We start from the raw sequence: 21,135 nt of genomic DNA, 5'->3' as shown, positions 1-21,135 counted from the left end.
CCTATACTAATTGAATGAGATTTTATGTAAATCGAATGCATTCTTATAAGATAGAAGCTTCAAAACTTGTTAATATAGTTTTATGTAATTATATAATTCAATGTAATGTTAAAAATTATGATATTGTAATTAGAATAATATTTAAGACTATAATACAATTACAATATCGTAGGAGATTATTTCTAAAATTAATAAGAATTCTGTGCATATAAATAAGACATCTCTATTAGTAAGGACATGGTGGCATTATTTTCTTCTTACTCAATTATTAGAATTAAATTAATAATACAGAGTCGCAGACAAATATCTGAAACTACTTCCATTGCACAAATAAGATGTTTATGACTATCTCAATTCTCAACAAAAACTAATTATTTAAGGGTTCAAAAATGTTAATCCTTTTACCTATGATAGAACACAAAAACTGAAGAAACAACATTAAAGCAATACCAAACATTTTTAAGGTGGCCCCTTAGATGTAGATAAAATGATCCTAGCTAGGACTAGATTCGGTCGGACAACAGCTGAGAAACAGTGTACATGGTTGGCCTACATTTTGGATTGTTATCCAAACATGAAACAGCCACCTTCAGGATGATTACGAGTTTGCTCTCAACTTCTGGCGGTGGAGGTGAAAGCCTTTGATCCAGCATATTGTTTAGCAGAAGCTGCAGTCCAGGAGATAGAACTGATAGATTAGAGAGGAAATCCCTCGGATATGCCCCCACTATCACTTCCAATGCCAGCACTCCGAAACTATACACATCGCATTTTTCAGTAACTTTCATTGTGTGGGAAAGCTCTGCAAAGGAAAAATAAAAAAAGTTAAGAACAACAAACATCATGCTATATGTTGTGTCAACTATGGAGCTATAGTGAAATCACCAGGTGCAAGATATCCGTATGTTCCAGCAATATTAGTCCAATTGGATGAGTCTGGATTGAGAAGCTTCGCAGTGCCAAAGTCTGAAACATGAGCTTCAAACTCTAGATCAAGCAAAATGTTGCTGCTCGTTATGTCCCGATGAACAATCGGTGGTGAACGGTCATGGTGCAAATAAGAGAGGGCGTGAACAACACCTTTTATGATATTCACCCTCTTATTCCAGTCCAATTTCTTAGCTTCTTCATCGTTGCTTAGAACAGAAGCCAAACTACCCCTTACAAGGTACTTGTAAGCCAAGAAGGAGCGTTTTGCAAATGAACAAAAACCATAGAACTTCACAATATTTCGATGTCGTGTTTCTATCAATGCCCTTACCTCATTCAGGAATTGCTTTTGATCTGCCGTTTCACCACTATCCAATGGATGGAATTTCTTCACAGCTACAATATCACTTGATGACAGTTCCGCTTTGTATACATTTCCATATCCTCCATTTCCAATACAATATTGAGCATCGAAATCTTTGGTAGCTCTAATGATCTCTTCATATCGTATTCTTCCATTGAAGGAAGATGTTGAGAAAAAAATTTCATCATTCACAATGCTTTGTCTTTCTTCGTCCGCATCTTTCTTCCTTTTTTTGATGATGAACAACAAAGCAATTGATGAAATCGGGAGAGCAGCAACTGCCAATAGAAGGAATATAATTGCAAAGATGATCTTGGCGTTGTGGCCCTTCCTAGAAAAAGGTGTGCAGGGTGGCAATCTGCTAACATTGCCACAGAAACCTTTGTTCCCTCGTAATGCTTCTATTGAAGCATTTTGAAATGCTTGGCAGTTGGGAATGGGACCCTGCAACTCATTGTATGATATGTCAACGGAGGACAAGCCTCGGAGCTGCTGAAAAGAGGCTGGAATTTCACCAGACAGATCGTTGTAAGAAAGATTTAACATCAACAGGCTCTGCAACTTCTGATTTATAGGCTAAGAGAATCGAAATCCCAAATTAAGCTTTATGAATGTGAAACCCAGAAAAATTTGAATTGTTTGTGATAATTTACAAAATTTTAACATTTGAAACTTAGGCTTTTGGATATCATTTTTGCCGAAACGAAATTCTAAGTTTTAATATTACATTCCTACTTTAAATTACTACTTTCCTTTGTCACTAAGAATTTAGGGATGTTAGAGATTTTGTAGTTCAAATTAAGCCAGATAGTCACATAATGCAAAAATTTCAGAACTTAAAAAATTGTCTTTAATTATTTTAAAAATGATTTCTAGCCAATATTTGACATATTTAATTATAAATTATTTGAATTTTAGTTATATTATTTTAATAAATTTTTACTTATTTTAATATATTTTAACTGTGTTAATTCTATATTAGTAGTATTGTTAAAGGACAATTAAATTAGATTTAAACTTACAAAAATGATTACTATTAAATGTTAAAAATTAAATAGTTGTAAAATTTTATATTGCTATTGATTTTTATGTTTTAATCCTTAATTTTATATTTATACTCAATTTAAGGCACTTTGTTATATTAAAAGAAAATTTATTTTAATGTGCTAAAAATACTTTCAAATAGTTTCAATTAGTCATGAATGTTGCCACATAATCCAATTTGCTTATGATAGCCCGCGAAAGGTTTGTCTTGTTAAATTTATGTTTTTAAGTTAAATTTTAACTTTTTAATATTTCTTGAATTGTTAAGATATAAAGAGAATTAAGTGATTCGTTACTTAAGTTTTGATTTAGTGCATTAAGTAAGTGATTTGACATCCTTTTGATTTTTATATTCCTAAAAATCAACCTTAATATATTTAGAGTTGAAATATATGTAGACACCGAATTTTGTTCGGGCTTACCATTTTCAATTCTTGTTTAATATTAATAATAATAATTTTAATAATAATAATAATATTGGTTTAATTAAAATTAAAAAATTAATTAGTTAAAAAAATTTAAAAATAAAAATAAAAAAAGAGAAGAGACAAATAGAAAAATTCAAACAGAAGAAGAAACAAAAAGGTAGAGGCTAGTGAAAGTGGGTGTTGTGCATGGCACTATTGGCCGCCCGCACCCCCTGCCATAACCATCATGCCAACCCCAGTCCAGTCCTCTCACTGAAGCACTGTAGCTCCATCATCACTCCCTGTTTCCTCGACACCCAGCATTTTAAACAATAAGCTCACACGCACCCAAGGGAGCTCTTGGACACATCCCCATAAACTCCAAACACTGCTCCCCCCATATCCAGAAACTTTAGACTATCACATACCCAAAAACTCAAACATTGCACTCACTAGAAAACGTAAAAAATAATAATAATAAAAACCAAAAAAACTTGAAACAAAAAAAATCACATAGTCTTCACCACTTAGGCAAGGAACCATCAACGCCAAAAGATAGTTAGAGTGGGCTTTCAAAAAAAAAAAAGAAGGTCGGAGAGCTCAGGAACTTCAAACTTTGATCTACGTCGATCAGAGCCATTTCTTGTGAAAAGGACGACGAATCTGAACTCAAAAGGTCGAAAGGAATCTCTTGGTGAATTTTGACATTTTTCGCTCACGACGACGACCACTGGTAACCAGCGACAGTGATCTTAGAAGGCAGCCGGCGCAACGACACTGTGTCGATTTCTAGCAAAGCTAGAGAGGATTTTTTGAAGCTGTAACTTTTTTGTTTTTTGGAGGAAAGGTCAAATGAGCTAAAAAAAAAACTAACTTTATATAGAAAAACAAAAAAGCAAAATGACGCCGTTTTGGGCATAGGGAGGATCCATTCATGCCCGTAACCCGACCCGAGATCCGAGCAATTGGCCCGCTGACCCACTGCTTCAACTAACCTTGAACCGATTCAATTGAATCGCGCGTCGAACCGCTACTCAATCGGTTCAACCGAACCACTCGTCAAACCGTCCTTTTTTTGATCCAACCAAATCAGCATTGACCAGATCGTTGATCGGTCCAGTTCAGATAAAAAAATTTTTTTTTTTCAATTTTTTTTATATATTATTTATTTATATCATTTTTAACATTATTATTATTGTTATTTATGCATGCTTTAAAACTTTTAGAGTTTATTAAAATAAATACTTTTTATTTTATAATAATAATTAACAATAATAATAATTAAATGACAATAGCAATAATAAAAAGTCAAATAATTTTTAAAACTTTTAATTTCTTTTAATGTTTTTTTAATAATCCAAATATTAAATAAAAATAATAAAATATGCATAAAATGATAGAATAATAAATAATAAATAAAAAAAAACTTTTTCCTGCTTAGATGTTGGAAGGAATACAATCATGTTTTAAATAATGATAATTATGCCTAAATGTTGTGAAATTATTTTTAAATTTTTTTTTAAAACTATGTAAATTAATATTAACTCTTCATAAGAAAAATTTATTTTCTTGAAAATCATAAAAATCGAACTGTTTTGAAAGTTTGCCTAGATGTTAAGGATTTTTAAAGATGTTTGCGTTTTCTTTAGCCTTAAAATCCAAACCTTAAATTTCAAAACCCTAAAATTAAAACCCTAAAATCTAATCCCTAAACCTTTCAAACCCTAAAAATTAAACTTTAAACCCTCTAAACCCTAAAATAAAAATCTCAAATCTCCAAACCCTAAAATAAAAACCCCAAACATCTAAGCTCTAAAATTCAAAACCCTAAAATCCAAAATCCCAAGCCTTAAGAGTTTGAACCCCAAATTTAGCATACACCCCCTAATCACTCCTTAAAAATCATGCAAGTCTTAAAACCTCGACCTAAATCTATTTCAAAACTTTAGGGATACGTGTAAAAATCTCACATGAAATGATTTGTTCTTGAATGCCTCCTAGATGATAGGGTATTTAAAAAATTTTATTTCATTAAGTTTTTCATACGAATCCCTAGTTCACATTAATAGTGGGATTAATAAATAAAAAAGTATAATAATAAAATAGAATCTTAAATATAAACAGTCACACCTAAGCTCTACCTAGATGTTGGAGAGTCGGGATTGTCTCATTATATTTAAAAGCCTAACCATAAAATTGCATTTCATCTTCCATAACATTCATTGGCATACATATGTTAGCGTATTATCATTAGTAATTGTTTGTATTTTTTTGTCTTTAATTTTTATTTACTACTTGATGATAGAATGTTTTATGATGAAAAAATAGACAATACATTTTATTTGTGATATTATAAAATAAAATAAAAATAACATTTTGAAGAAAATAATTCTTGGTACTCTGCCTAGATGTTGGAGAGTTACCAACAATTATCTTCTATAAAGAGTGTTATTTTATTTTAAGGATTGTTGTGTTAAATCTTAAGTGAAAAGAGTTTAAATTCTGCCTAGATGTTCGAGAATTTAAAGATAACTCTTTAACTTAAAGATTTTCTCAATATTCCTAAATAAAGAGCTTTAGCAAAATTTTATTTTTTCAAACGAAATGGATTATTATTAAATTTCAAATTTAAAACTATTTCATCCAATATAAAAAATAATGCATAATTAATTGGTACTAATTTATGAGCATTATGGATGTGCTAATCCTTCCTCACATGCAACCAACTCTTAGACCCAACCTGGATTTCATAGACTGAAATTTATCATTTTGATAAACTTTAAACTTGCTTTTATAGTTTTGTTAAAAAGATAAACTTTTGGGTGATCAATCACATCCTAAAAAAATTAGTGGCGACTCTTTCCCATTTTTTTTGATTTTAAAACTCCTTTAAGTCTTGCGATCCAAAAACTGTTATGATAATATATAATATATATATTATTTTGTCCATTTGTTTTGTAAATCGAGTTGAATATGCGAAATGTATATATGATTTCTTTGTTATGAGTTTGGAATATGGTATGATATTATTTTGATTTTTGAATATCATTTCTTAATAATATATTTATATATCCATTGTTTGTCAGAATATGAAATATTGCTTTGAAATGATTATGTAATTCACTTTGTATGGATTATGTTTTGAGAAAATTTATAAATATTGAATTTGTATATGTTGGGTAATCTAAAAATATATTTTGGTTTTTGTCTCTTAATATGACTATATTCTAACCCTACCAATGAGTGTTAATTGTTGATCATGTCGACATATACTTTATGATGTCGATACCAATTTTGAATCATGCCACCAATTAAGAATTGTGATTTTTATTCACCGTGCCATCGATGATATACTTTTATCTTATTGCACTAAAAGGGTTACTGCAATTTTTTTTGTCACTTTACACTAATGAGTTAATTATGATTGTTAGTGCAACTATCACGATCTTAAAGAGGAGCCAGAAATCCCACATCGATTGTGTATTGGACTTGGTCATAGGATATAAAGGTTCATACCACCATCTCCTTATAAGACATCTTTTGTAGGACAAAATCGTGAGGGCAATGGGGGACCAAAGTAGACAATACCTCACGATGGTGTGAATCATGACAGTTAAGCTAATCTAGGATGCTAGATAAGTCCATGCTTGGGTCTTAGAGCCACATGATCTTGGAGGTTGAGTTTTGATCCGTGATAAATGATATCAGAACTAGCTCTGGGGGTATTAAAGATGTGCCGTCGAGGATAATGAGCCCTCATTGGAGTGGAGGAGGATGTCACGATCCTATAAAGGAGCCAAGAATCCCACATTGACTATGTACTAGAGTTTATAATGGAATATAAGGGTTCACACCACCTTCTCCTTGTGAGGCACATTTTGTAGGACAAAACTGTGAGGTCAAAAGGAAGCCAAAGCGGATAATACCTCATAAGAGTATGAACTGTGACAGTTAGACTAATCTAGGATGTCGAATAAGTCTATACCTGGGTCCCGAACCCGCACAAGCCTGGAGGATAAGTTTCGGTCAGTGACACAACGATCTAGTTGCTTTTGATATACTTCTATCGGTTACTTGTTGAGTCGTCATATTCATTCTTTTAATTTTTCTTACTTTTCATATTTCGACATTTATGCTTTTAGGGCTTAGTTTTAATAAGAGATTATGTTGCAAGACTTCATCTATCATTTGTCATTATATAGCTTGTAATTTAAGTACCTTGATGTAATAAAATCAGAATATTATTGTATTTTTTGATCAAGTGTAACACGTGAATTTCAGACACTTGGGTTTTTAAATTATAAATTTCAAATACCCTTTGGAGATTGCTTTTGAATTAGTATGATATTTTGGAATTTGATTAGTATAATATTTGTTGTCTTGCTTGCTTATAAGATTCGTTTCATGAATATACGGTATTGTTATGTCCTATTCGAGTTTGGGGGACGTGATAGATTACGATAGATTGTTCACCAGAAGCTGAATTTCAAGAGATGAAGATGGTAACACAGAGACCAAAACACCTGATGACAGCTCTACCCTGTATACACTTCCGTATCCTCCCTTTCCAATGCAACACTGAGCATCAAAGCTGTTGGTTGCACTTATATATGTTCTCAGAATACAGTAATCTTCCATCAAAGGACGATATTGCAAAGAGGTTTTCATTATTCATACTGCTTTGACTTACTTCATTTGCATCTTTTTCTGCCTTTTGAAGCCGATGAACAAAGCCATTGCAGCAAGTGAAAGGCCAGTCACTCCTCCTAACAGAGGAAACATGATTGTGTAGAGTAACTTGTGGATTTTCTTAGAAAGCTTGCAAGGTTTGAAGCCACTACCATTGCCACGCAAACCCTTGTTTTCTTCTAATGCTTGTATTGAAGCATTTTGAAATGCCGGGGTATTAGGAATTGGACCTTGCAACCCATTATGTGCTATGTCAATATATGTCAAGCCTCGGAGTTTATCGAAAATGGTAATGTTACCAGAGAGGTTATTATAAGAGAGATTCAACGTTGACAAGCTCTGCAGAGATTCAAATTGTCTTGGTATCTCCCCTGAAAGCATGTTATGACTCAGGTCTAATTCAGTCAATTGAGATAACTTGCCCATCTGAACTGGAATTCTCTGGCTGAAGTTGTTACACTCAAATTCAAGTAGTGCAATTTCAACATATCCCCTATACTCTCAGGGATAGACTGACTCAATCTGTTTGCAGACAAGTCTAGATACTCAAGATTGGAAAACAATCCTACTTCCCTTGGTATTCCACCAGAGAGTTGATTCCCAGTCAAAATAAGCCTAGTTAAAAGAGTCGGTTTTGTCAATCCCTTCGGAATCTCCCCGACTAAATGATTTAAAGAAAGATCTAGAAAATGTACCTGAGTTGAGTTTCCAATCTCAGGTGGTATTCTGCCAGTGATATTGTTCCTAGCAGTCAATAGGCTGCCTAAATTTTTGCATAATGCCCAGGTAGGTGAAATTTCACCATAAAATTCATTGTCACTTAGGTTTATAAAATTCAAGCTAGGATAGATGCCAAAATCTTCGGATATATTTCCAGTCAGTCGATTCTTTTCCAGGCCTATTCTTTTTAAGCTGCTGCAATTTTTCATGTCTTTAGGGGTTGGACCTATGAAATGGTTGTCATTTGCTATGAAGTATTCCAGTGATCCACCTCTACAAATGTTTTGGGGCAAATTCCCAATGAATTGGTTTTGATCAAGTTCCAACATCCACAAATTCATGAAATTTCTTATTTCTCCAGGTATGGGACCTGAAAAGTTGGTTGTCTCGGAGGAACAAAGTTTTCAAGTTGCTTAAGTTACCAAATGAAGCTGGAATAAAACCGCTTAGTTGGTTTTGACTCAACTCTAGAAAGACAAAAGGTTTCAAGTTTCCTAACTCTTAAGGAATGGAGCCAGAAAGTTTATTTTCATAGAGTTGGAAATTGTCAGACCTGTCAATTTTCTCAATGAGGCTGGGATCACACCAGATAGATTATTTCTATAAAGTACTATTTCGTTGAGCGATTCCATTTGCCCCAATTCAGAAGGGATTGATCCCCAAAGATTGTTGTTGCCCGAATATAGCAATCTTAAGTTTTTCAAAAAGACATTGTTGAGAAAAAAATGGCTTTTCCTGGATGAAATGAAAATTAGATTCATGTAAGAGGAGAAATGTTTCCCATTACTTAGCTGGAAAGATATGTGCCCATGAAATATGGATTAAGTGGAACGGAATTAACTTGGTGGTGAGCTCGGAAAATCTGCAAAAATCTTTTTGGTGGGTCGAGCAATTACCTAAAACCAACTTTTACGGATACTTCTTTACCACAAAAAATTTCCTAAATAGAGGATAATAGGAACTAAGTCTAATTTTTTACTAAGAATGATAAAACTTATTATATACCCAAAAAAATTTAGAGCAAATTAAATGATAGTTAAATCATAAAAAAGAAAAGATCTATAATGAAAAACTGTAAAAGAAACCCTTTTTTGCTACTATAAAATTCTCAAAACCTATGCTCAAGAATTTATAGTAAACTAAGTGTTAGAAGTATTTTTAAGTCCAAAAGATAAAATTATTATTTTTTATTAAAAATAATCAACAAACAATTAAATGTATTTTTAACTTTGGAATCGAGTCAATTTATCAGATTGACCTGAATTTTCGAAATTAAATTAGCTCGACCATCTTATCAACCATCCATTAAACACTCCTAAATACTGACTTGCTATTTCATAACAGAAGGATCAACATCCGACTCAACTTAGCCTACCAAGTCATCTTTAAACCTATGGCTGACCCTAGACAACCTAACCTGTCCAAAACCCTCACTTTACAAGTATAAATAACACCTTTTACGTATCATTTGATTCATTTTCTGTTTTCATACTTATAGTTTCCTTTCTATTTTCTTTTTTGATTGATATCTAACTTAAGCGTCAAAATATAAATGTTAAGAATATTCTCAACCTTTCTCTTTAACAGCTCTTACTTCTATTTTCAGGGTTTTACCTCTAAAAGGTCAGCTCCACACAAACACCATGCATTTGTCTATTTTTGCACATCAAAAGACTAATACAGGGTAAAACAGAACAAATAGATCAACTAATAAGCCACAGTATAAACAAAAACAGATCATCAGTCTTCAACGATCAAGCAACTCGTTTAACCAATATGAGGTTATTATAATTTGATGATCACCGTCGTTTTCAACACAATCTTCATAGACCTTGGCAGATCTTCCCAAGATCAACCCCAAAAAAAGGCTTTTGGGTATAATAATGATAACCACTTTCAATTTCAAAATCAACCCAGAAAAGGTTAATCACTATAGATCACAGCGGGAAGTTTGATCCGATGAGAAAATCCAAATCAATAGAGTTAGATCAATATAAAAGAACATTGACTATATAGGAGATAGAAGAAAATGATATAGATCGAAAAAGAAGAGACCTGAAAAGGCTTTTCTTAGTTGTTCGCAATCTTCAGATACAGATGGAACTTTTGCGGCCACCCTAAGAGTAGCCATTTTTTTTTCTTTATTTCTGCTTGCAATCAAAAACTAGAAGCTGGCAGCAAATTTAAGGACAACGTTAGTAGCTGTCTGGATATGCGCCGTCTACTTCCTTTTTTGCCACGTCAATATTCTCAAACAATGCTACGTTGCTGCTTGCCAGTGTGCATCGTCGACTGTTAAGGAAGGTCAAAACTGACCAATAATTGGGACCCATGTGGGTCCCATTAATAAATTGCTGGGAATTACAATGTGTTTGATAATCATGCTGCTGCTATTTCTAAAATTTTATTGTTAGTGTATATAAACTAATTTTGTTAATTAAATATTTAATCATAAATCGTTCTAAAATTTTTAAATTTTATGAATGGGATCAAAGATCTTACTTCTTATTATATTAATAATTTTATTAATTTTTTTGATGAATATAATTTATTAATTTTTAAACGTACGAGTATAATAATTTTTCATTTTGGGTAGTGAAATTTAAAAACAACATAAAACATGTATCAAATAAAATTTTTTAAATGGGTTTGACATTTTTAATAAAATGTAAAATTTGCATTTATATGAATCATTTTCTAAACAAAGTTCATAGGATAATATAATATGCCCAATTTCACTTATCACTTCATAGTAACCAATGCCTTTCTATCTCTTGCTTATGTTCTATATTTTGTGCCTGTTAGATTTTAAAGACTACATGATAGGAAAACAACTACCTCAGGTGTTCTTTCTTTTTAACTGAATCTAGCTTAATCATCTCATTAAATTCATTAAAATGTGTTCCTAACAGAACAATTTTTATATAAATAGAATGCATTCTTGCAAAAATAAAAACTTCAAACTAGAGTTGTTCATAAGTCAAATCAAATCAAGCCAGTTTAGGTTAGGCCTAAAATGATATCCCATCATTTTAAGCAAGCATAGCCCGGTCTAACCCAATTTTTCAGATCTCATTTTCGATCCAAATATGTTTTTATATGTAATAATAAAACCTAAACTTACCCAAAACATTGATATTTAAGTGAGAAAAAGAGTTTTTTTCTTTTTTTTATAAATTATTAATTTAACTAATTTAATTAATTTTAATTAAATTTATGAGTTATTTAAGCTTGCATCCAATTTAATTTTGTTAATTGTAATTTAAAATTAAATCATTGTATTGTATAAAAAAAATGAACTTTATCCTATTCTAACTAATAAAACAAATATACTTTATCCATTATAAAAAAATAAAGTAAATGAGGCTTGTCTCATTATAATAAAAATATTTTTTAATTTTCGAATTAAGCCCGATTGGGTCGGGCCTTAAATGGAAATACTTAAGCTCGACCTTATTTTTGAATCGAGTCTTACTTATTTGTTTAGGTTCATTTAATAGGCTTAATATTCATATTCAAACCCTTCAAAATTTAAGTGAGTTTTTAAGTTCAGATAAATCGTTCGATCAATGAGTAGGTTTACTTCAAATTTGTTAATTTAATATTTTGTAATATTATGTAATGATATAATCTAATGTAATATTAAAAATTATGATTTTGTAATTACAATAATATTTAAGATTATAATACAATTATGATATTATAAAAGATTATTTCTAAAATTAATAAGAATCCTCTGCATATAAATAAGATATCTCTATTAATAAGGGCTTGGTGGAATTATTTTATTCTTACGCAATTACTAGAATTAAATTAATAAAACATAGTTACAAGCAAATATCTGAAACTACCCTCATTGCACTACCATGGTGTTTATGACAATCTCAATTCTCATCAAAAACTAATTGTTAAGGGTACAAAAATGCTAATCCTTTTACCTATGATAGAACACAAAAACTGAAGAAACAACATTAAAGCAATACAAAACATTTCTAAGGTAGCCCCTTAGATATAGATAAAATTATCCTAGCTAGGACTAGATTCGGTCAAACAACAGCTGAGAAACCGTGTACATGGTTGGCCTACATTTTGGATTGTTATCCAAACATGAAACAGCCAGCTTCAGGATGAATGCGAGTTTGTTCTCAACTTCGGGCGGTGGAGGTGAAAGCCTTTGATCCAGCACATTGTTTAGCAGAAGCTGCAGTTTAGGAGATAGAACTGATAGATTAGAGAGAAAATCACTCGGATATGCCCCCACTATCACTTCCAATGCCAGCACACCGAAACTATACACATCGCATTTTTCAGTAACTTTCATTGTGTAGGAAAGCTCTGCAAAGGAAAAAACAAATAGTTAAGAACAACAAACATAAAGCTATAAGTTGTGTCAATTATGGTGCCACAGTGAAATCACCTGGTGCTATATATCCGTATGTTCCAGCAATATGAGTCCAATTGGATGAGTCTGGATTGAGAAGCTTCGCAGTGCCAAAGTCTGAAACATGAGCTCCAAACTCTAAATCAAGCAAAATGTTGCTGCTCTTTATGTCTCGATGAACAATCGGTGGTGAACAGTCATGGTGCAAATAAGAGAGGGCGTGAACAACACCTTTTACGATGTTCACCCTCTTATTCCAGTCCAATTTCTTAGCTTCTTCATCGTTGCTTAGAACAGAAGCCAAACTACCCCTTTCAAGGTACTTGTAAACCAAGAAGGAGCGTTTTGCAAATGAACAAAAACCATAGAACTTCACAATATTTCGATGTCGTGTTTCTATCAATGCCCTTACCTCATTCAGGAATTGCTTTTGATCTGCCGTTTCACCACTATGCAATGGATGCAATTTCTTCACAGCTACAATATCACCTGATGACAGCTCCGCTTTGTATACATTTCCATATCCTCCATTTCCAATACAATATTGAGCATCGAAATCTTTGGTAGCTCTAATGATCTCTTCATATAGTATTCTTCCATTGAAGGAAGATGTTGACAAAAAAATTTCATCATTCACACTGCTTTGTCTTTCTTCGTCCGCATCTTTCTTCCTTTTTTTGAAGATGAACAACAAAGCAATTGATGAAATCGGGAGAGAAGCAACTGCCGATAGAGGGAATATAATTGCAAAGATGATCTTGGCGTTGTGGCCCTTCCTAGAAAAAGGTGTGCAGGGTGGCAATCCGCTAACATTGCCACACAAACCTTTGTTCCCTCGGAATGCTTCTATTGAAGCATTTTGAAATGCTTGGCAGTTGGGAATGGGACCCTGCAACTCATTGTATGATATGTCAACGGAGGACAAGCCTCGGAGCTGCTGAAAAGAGGCTGGAATTTCACCAGACAGATCGTTGTAAGAAAGATTTAACATCAACAGGCTCTGCAACACTGAAATTCCATTGGAATCGTCCCTGAAAGCATGTTGTGACTCAAATCTAGCAAAGTCAGATGAGTTAACTTGCCTATTTGAATTGGAATTCTTTGGCTAAACTGATTGAAGCTCAAATTCAAGTAGTATAGGTTGGACGGATTCCCTATAGTTTCAGGGATCGACTTGCTCAACTGGTTCGCAGACAAGTCAAGAACCAAAAGGCTAGACAAAAGTCCCAGTTCCAATGGTATACCACCAGAAAGTTGATTCCCGTTCAAATGAAGCTTAATCAAAGAAGTCAACTTTGCAATTTCCATTGGAATCTCCCCTACTAAATGATTTGAAGAAAGATCGAGGACTGTAATCTGGCTTGAGTTTCCAATCTCTGGTGGTATTCTACCAGTGATATTGTTCCTTGCAATAGATAGGCCCAGTAAACTTTTGCACAACCCCCAAGTAGATGACACTTCACCATAAAATTCATTTTCACTTAAGTCAATGAATTTTAGGCTCGGATAAACGCCAAAGCCTTCAGATATATTCCCAGTGAGTCGGTTTCCTTCAAGGTAGACTCTATGCAAGCTCGTGCAATTTTTCAACCCTTTAGGGATTGGCCCCGTAAGATGGTTGTCATTTGCTGTGAAGTATCTAAGTGATCCACCACGGCAAATGATTTGGGGCAAATTTCCAGTCAGATGGTTGTGGTCTAATTCTAACATGGTCAGCTTCATGAGATTTCCTATTTCTTGAGGTATGGGACCTGAAAGTTGGTTGTCTCGAAGGAACAAAGTTTCCAAGTTGCTCAAATTACCAAGTGAAGCAGGAATAGAACCATTGAGTTGATTTTGACTCAACTCTAGATAAACAAGAGATTTCAAGTTTCCTATCTCCTCAGGAATGGAGCCAGAAAGTTTATTTTCATAAAGTTGGAGACGTGTAAGAAGTGTCAAGTCACCTAATGAGGTCGGGATCAAACCAGATAGATTATTTTGATAAAGGCTTATTTCAGTGAGAAATTTCATATGCCCTAATTCAGAAGGAATGGATCCAGAAAGATGATTGCTAAACATGTAAAGCACAGTTAACTTTTTCAAGTTTCCAAACGTGGAAGGGATGGGACCGGTTAGATGGTTTGTGTCCATGTAAACTTCAAACAAATTGGCCATGTTTCCCATTTCTGGAGGAATGGGACCAGAAAGGGAATTATTATAGAGATATAAGGAAACCAGTTGGCTTAAGTCACCAAGAGAAGCAGGAATGGAACCATTTAGATTGTTGCTGTACAAGGCAAGCTCCGTAACAGATTTCAGCAGACCAATTTCTCGAGGAATTGAGCCGTTCAACTGATTTTCAGCAAGGTGGAGGGTCTCAAGGTGTATAAGGTGGCCAATTTCAGGTGGGATTTGCCCGGACAACTGATTGGTTGATAAATCAAGGTATGTGAGTTTGGAGAGTTGACCGATTTGAGGTGGGATTATGCAATAGAGTTCATTGGTGCTAAGGTCTAACTCTGCAAGATTAGGCAAAGATGAGAATGGAAATGTATGGAGCGTACCTTTTACACCATAGCCAGTGAGGTTGATCCTCATAATGCTGTCAGCATTGTTGCAATTGATTCCAAACCAAGCACATGGACTTGTTTTTGTTTTTAGGTTGGTGGAAATATTGGGGGCAGAATTGGAAATATTCCAAGAAAGCAAAACAGGATGGTCTTGGTTTTGAAGGCTGGCTTTCCATTTGAGGAGTGCCTGTGCTTCTGCAGCAGAATCAGAAGCAACATTAAGTGAAGTATATTGTAATGTAACATACAACAGTAGGGAAGCACACAAGGTTAACCTCTCCATGTTTAACAAATGGTGTGCATGCAAATAACAACCTTGGTCTGATGTTTATATATACGTTAATTGCAGTTTCCAGTACGTCGATAGTCACCAGAAGAAGTCTCTAATCCATTTTTCACTCTAGGGTTGACTCCGGAAGTTGCATTTACGTTAGCAAGTGGAAAGTCAAGCAGTCAACTGGTTGTTCGTGGTCATTGCCCCTGTTAGACTTTAACGTATGATACACTTCCTTTGTTCTTTTCCCTTTTTTTACGAGTCTTTTGATTTAGATTTTCACACGGGCTAGAAGGGTTTCTGTCTTTCTGTTTTGGGTCCAAAGCAATTGCAATTCAGAGCAACCTGTCTGTAAATATGTACATTAAAACAAGCATAGTTGCAGACTTTAAAATGTCTTATGAGACTTGAAATAAAAGATGTGGAAAAACGAAACCAGTTTAGAAGTGAAACAAAATCCATTACCTCTGAGAACCGCGTTTTATTTCCAAGATTCATCTATGACCCTAAAACAAACAAAATCTGGATTGCTGAAACTTACGAGGAGATTTTAGGCTTCGAAGCGGAAAACTGATTATGTAAGATTCATCTACATCCAAGTCTTTGTATGCCCACAGGTCCATTTTGTTACGGGCCAGGGTATATGAAAATGGGCTAATGAAATCCTTGAGCCCCATAGTAGGAGAGCCCAGTATTATAGGGTAGTATTTTAAATATCAGTTGAAGTTGTTAAACGATAATGCCTGATTAGTTGCTGCCTGTGATCAGTTATGATGCATTAGTTATGCGATGCTTAGTCATTGCCTGTTATGGATATGTAGGGGATACGCAACGATTTTAAGCATTCTGGAATTTCATTCAACAGAATACAATATTTCTCTCCTTATACTCTCTCTTTTCTCTCAACTTCTTCTTACCTCACTCAAAGACTGGGCAGACTCTCTGTACCCAATTAATCTGTTTATTCTCTAGCTTGTATCACATTTATCATTAGCAGTTGACATGAATCACATGAATCCATTTACCTATTAGATGAAAATTTATATCTAAACTCTAAACCAGTCATAATTATTTTGGTACAAGAAACAAATCATTAGTTTAAGTTTTTAATCTGCACAACTCAATAAGTTTGCGTAACAGATTTCGATATTGGAATTATATAATATTACCATCAAAGATCTCGAATGATTTTAGGTATTTGTAAAAATGCCCTGCATTTTACAAGACAAGAATTAATAATAGTCAGAAAGATCTGCAACCATTCTTATTGCAATGCCCAAATCATACACATAACTATATCAATAAAAATAAATTCAGAGAACATAAATACTAATCTGCTGGTGATAGTATAGAGAAATAAATTATTAAGAAAACTAAGATAGTATAGAGAAACTGAGCAGGAGCTACTGTCTTATTTATTATAATCCATAATCCTTGTGATTTGTATCAGGATCCCTGCTTTCTTTGGATCAATGTAATGATCCTTGGAAGGAGAAGATTCAGTCAGATAACAGCTGAGAAACAGCATACATGGTCGGTCTAGAATGTGGATTGACAGCCAGGCACATAAAAGCTATCTTCATCACAGATATTACTTTGTCCTGAACTTCTGTTGCTGGAGGTAAAAGCCTTTGATCCAAGACATCGTTCACCAGAAGCCGCATTTCAAGAGATGAAGATGGTAGCGCAGAGATCAAATCACCAGGATGTGCCCCCAGGATAACTTCCAGAACCAACACTCCAAAACTATAAACGTCACATTTTTCCGTAACCTTCATTGTGTAGGCAAGCTCTGCAAAGGAAAAGATAAATAGTCAATTATAGAATGATACTCAGCCTTTCATGCAACAATAGATTACTGCTATGAACTACATCACCTGGTGCGACATATCCATATGTTCCAGCAAGATTGGTCCAATTAGATGAGTTTGGATTGAGAAGCTTAGCCATGCCAAAATCTGAAATGTGAACTTCAAATTCCAAATCAAGCAAAACATTGTTGCTTGATATGTCCCGATGAACAATCGGTGGTGAGCAATCATGGTGCATGTAAGACAGGGCGTGAGCAACACCTTTTATAATATTTACCCTTTTTTCCCAGTCCAATTGTTTTGCTGCTTCATCGTTGCTTAGATTTTTAGCCAAGCTACCCCTTTCAAGGAATTTGTAAACCAAGAATGATTGTTCTGTAGACCAACAAAACCCATAGAACTTCACAATATTTCGGTGTCGTATGTCTAGTAATGCCGTTACTTCATTTTGGAATTCTTTTGCAGCCCTAACTTCATCAGCACGCAGTGCATGGACTTTCTTCACAGCGACAATATCACCTGATGACAGCTCTACCCTGTATACACTTCCATATCCTCCCTTTCCAATGCAACACTGAGCATCAAAGTTGTTGGTTGCACTTATGATCTCAGAATACAGTAATTTTCCATCAAAGGACGATATTGCAAAGAGGTTGTCATAATTCTTACTTCTTTGAATTACTTCATTTGCATCTTTTTCCCGCCTTTTGAAGCCGAAGAACAAAGCCATTGCAGCAAGTGAAAGGCCAGTCACTCCTAACAGAGGAAACATGATTGTGTAGAGTAACTTGTGGCTTTTCTTAGAAAGCTTGCAAGGTTTCAAACCACTAACATTGCCACACAAATCCTTGTTTCCTTCTAATGCTTGTGTTGAAGCATTTTGAAATGCCTGGGTATTAGGAATTGGACCCTGCAACCCATTATGTGCTATGTCAATATATGTCAAGCCTCGTAGTTTATCGAAAAAGGTAATGTTACCAGAGAGGTTATTATAAGAGAGATTCAATGTTGACAAGCTCTGCAGAGATTCAAATTGTCTCGGTATCTCCCTTGAAAGCATGTTATGACTCAGGTCTAATTCAGTCAATTGAGATAACTTGCCCATCTGATCTGGAATTCTCTGGCTAAGGTTGTTACTACTCAAATTCAAGTAGTGCAATTTCAACAAATCCCCTATACTCTCGGGGATGGACTGACACAATCTGTTTGCAGACAAGTCGAGATACTCAAGATTGGAAAACAATCCTACTTCCCTTGGTATTCCACCAGAGAGTTGATTCCCAGTCAAAATAAGCCTGGTTAAAAGACTCAATTTTGTTAATTCCTTTGGAATCTCCCCGACTAAATGATTTAAAGAAAGATCTAGAACATGTACCTGAGTTGAGTTTCCAATCTCAGGTGGTATTCTGCCAGTGATATTGTTCCTAGCTATCAATAGGCTGCCTAAATTTTTGCACAATGCCCAGTTAGGTGAAATTTCACCATAAAATTCATTGTCACTTAGGTTTATAAAATTCAAGCTAGGATAGACGCCAAAATCTTCTGATATATTTCCAGTCAGTCGATTCCTTTCCAGGCGTACTCTTTTTAAGCTGCTGCAATTTTTCAAGTATTTAGGGATTGGGCCTATGAAACGGTTGTCATTTGCTATGAAGTATTCCAGTGATCCTCCTCTACAAACGTTTTGAGGCAAATTCCCAATGAATTGGTTTTGATCAAGTTCCAACATCCACAAATTCATGAAATTTCCTATTTCTTGAGGTATGGGACCTGAAAGTTGGTTGTCTCGGAGGAACAAAGTTTCCAAGTTACTCAAGTTACCAAATGAAGCTGGAATAAAACCGCTTAGTTGGTTTTGACTCAACTCTAGAAAGACAACAGATTTCAAGTTTCCTAACTCCTCAGGAATGGAGCCAGAAAGTTTATTTTCATAAAGTTGGAGAATTGTCATACCCGTCAAGTTTCCCAATGAGGCTGGGATCACACCGGATAGACCATTTCTAAAAAGTACTAACACGGTGAGCGATTCCATATGCCCCAATTCAGAAGGGATTGATCCCCAAAGATCGTTGTTGCACAAATATAGCAATCTTAAGTTTTTTAAGTTTCCAAAAGTTGAGGGGATGGGACCTTCAAGATGGTTCGTGTCCATGTAAAGTTCCTCCAAACTGCTAAGATTTCCCATTCCTAAAGGAATGTGACCAGAAAGGGAATTATTATAGATATATAAGTAGGTCAGTTTGGCCAGGTTACCCAAAGAAGCAGGAATGGAACCATTTAGATTGTTGTTTTGCAAGGCAAGCTCATAGAGAGACATTAGCTGGCCTATTTCTTCAGGAATGGAACCATTCAACTGGTTCTGAACAAGGTGAAGGGTCTTGAGATGCCTGAGCTGACCAATTTCATGTGGGATTTTTCCAGAAAACTCATTGAATGACAAATCAAGGTAGGTGAGTTTCGAGAGTAGGTTGATTTGAGGTGGGATTGTGCCAACAAGTCCATTGATGCTAAGGTCTATTTCTTCAAGATTGGGCAAAGATGAGAATGGAAATGTAAGAAGTGTACCTTTTACTCCATAGCTCGTAAGGTTGATTCTTATAATGCTGTTCCCGTTGCAATGGATTCCAAACCAACCGCATGGACTTGTTGTTGCATTTACAGGAGAGAGAGTCCATGACAGCAAAAGATCAGAACGGTTTTGCTGGGATTGAAGGCTGGCTTTCCATTTGAGGAGTGCAAGTGCTTCTGCAGTAGAATCACACGCAACATTATATAAAGAACAATGCATAGCAAACAGAAGCACGGAAAGAAACAAGGCTGCTCTCTCCATCATTAACAATTTTAGGTTCCAAGTAATATTTCAGCATCGATTTTATAGCATATCTATCTGCAGTTTGGAGACCTCAACATTGGAAAAAAAGTCTTAAACGCCACTATTTCTAAGTATGATTGACGGATGTTTTTTTCTCCTAGAAAAGTTTAATTCTCACTATCAAAACAAGAAAAGTCGAATTCTGAGACATATTTTCCAACGTGAAAAACAAGAAAGAACGACTTGGAAAAGTACCTCACTCACCGGGTCTTCTACTCCACTGCCGATTTTCCTATCCAAGCAATTACTTAAATATAGAGGTCTAAGTCAAAGTTGAAGAATTGGATGACAGGACTCCACTTCTCACATCAAGCTCAACTCATGCTAAAAAGCAAGTCGATGAATTGGACAGGACCTACTCCACTTACGGTTTTCCGAAGGTGGAAAAAAATCCCCCAGGTCTTAAATTCAAACTCCCCGTCTTAATTTTGACACATTATTTCTTAACTAATATAAAAGAAAAAAAAAAAAAACTCTCCATTATATATTTATAGGTATCCAAAAATTATTAATCTTATTCCGGCTAAAAAATTCAATCACATGGAGATGGAAGCCATTGAAGTTCTCTTTTATGGATTTTTTAAATTATTTTTGACATCTATCTAAGGAAACTAATAAAATCCATTTTTAATTACTCGGTAAAAAATGTTTGAGAATAGTACATTAATTACATAAAAAAATTAAAAATAATATTTTAATAATCTTTAATTAATGTTTGTAAATACACTAATCGAATTTTTTTACAATGTATGATTAATCTTGTTTATTAATAAAAACCATTTCTATTTCTGAAAAAAAAAATCATTTCTATTTCCAAAAAAATGAAAAAATTAAAAATCACTAATGTTAAATCTTGTAGACAGTGTGGGGGCTTTAAGGCTTCTAAGGAGGAAATTATCCAAAATGCTAATCTGCCGTTGGTTTTCGCCCTATTTCTTGATTTCACTCAGTGGTCTTACCTAAACAGTTTTCAGCTTTGCCCCTCCCCCTCCTCCCCCCCCCCCCCCCCCCAACAAAAAAAAAAAAAAACTACAACTAAAGATCGTCAGATCGAGTTTATTATTAGTAAAAGGAATTTGGAAGAGCAAAAA

At 34.4% G+C, this 21,135-nt stretch overlaps 1 protein-coding gene and 3 pseudogenes across 3 annotated transcripts; all 4 read right to left on the bottom strand.

Moving 5' to 3' along the window:
- Positions 1-312: 312 nt before the first annotated feature.
- Positions 313-10,285, bottom strand: LOC111299773 (MDIS1-interacting receptor like kinase 2 pseudogene; annotated as a pseudogene). The gene is made up of 3 exons (XR_016335885.1): positions 10,210-10,285; positions 886-1,797; positions 313-802 (listed from the first exon to the last, which is right to left on the bottom strand). The product of XR_016335885.1 is annotated as an MDIS1-interacting receptor like kinase 2 pseudogene (transcript).
- LOC111299766 (uncharacterized) lies at positions 7,142-9,288 on the bottom strand (annotated as a pseudogene).
- Positions 10,286-12,054: 1,769 nt separating the features above from the next.
- LOC149519577 (uncharacterized) lies at positions 12,055-15,387 on the bottom strand (annotated as a pseudogene). Its single transcript, XR_016340878.1, has 2 exons — positions 12,572-15,387; positions 12,055-12,489 (listed from the first exon to the last, which is right to left on the bottom strand). The product of XR_016340878.1 is annotated as an uncharacterized LOC149519577 (transcript).
- A 1,213-nt stretch (positions 15,388-16,600) lies between these two features.
- Positions 16,601-20,566, bottom strand: LOC111292705 (uncharacterized). The gene is made up of 2 exons (XM_022885251.2): positions 17,239-20,566; positions 16,601-17,153 (listed from the first exon to the last, which is right to left on the bottom strand). The coding sequence occupies exons 1-2, from the start codon at positions 20,003-20,005 to the stop codon at positions 16,861-16,863; spliced, it is 3,060 nt and encodes a 1,019-aa protein (XP_022740986.1). The 5' UTR covers positions 20,006-20,566; the 3' UTR covers positions 16,601-16,860.
- Between the last annotated feature and the right edge of the window lie 569 nt (positions 20,567-21,135).

This window comes from Durio zibethinus, chromosome 3 (genome assembly GCF_047325235.1).
Source record: "Durio zibethinus cultivar Kanyao isolate XHJ-2024 chromosome 3, ASM4732523v1, whole genome shotgun sequence".
Taxonomy (NCBI): Eukaryota; Viridiplantae; Streptophyta; class Magnoliopsida; order Malvales; family Malvaceae; genus Durio; species Durio zibethinus.
This window is presented reverse-complemented; position numbering and strand designations above follow the sequence as displayed.

What these genes read in the sequence shown, in the direction of transcription:
- LOC111292705 (XM_022885251.2), bottom strand. Translation starts at nt 20,005, where the DNA reads ATGATGGAGAGAGCAGCCTTGTTTCTTTCCGTGCTTCTGTTTGCTATG. An exon ending in ATATGGATATGTCGCACCAG is followed by an intron (nt 17,154 to 17,238) that starts GTGATGTAGTTC and finishes TTTCCTTTGCAG; the next exon opens with AGCTTGCCTACACAATGAAG.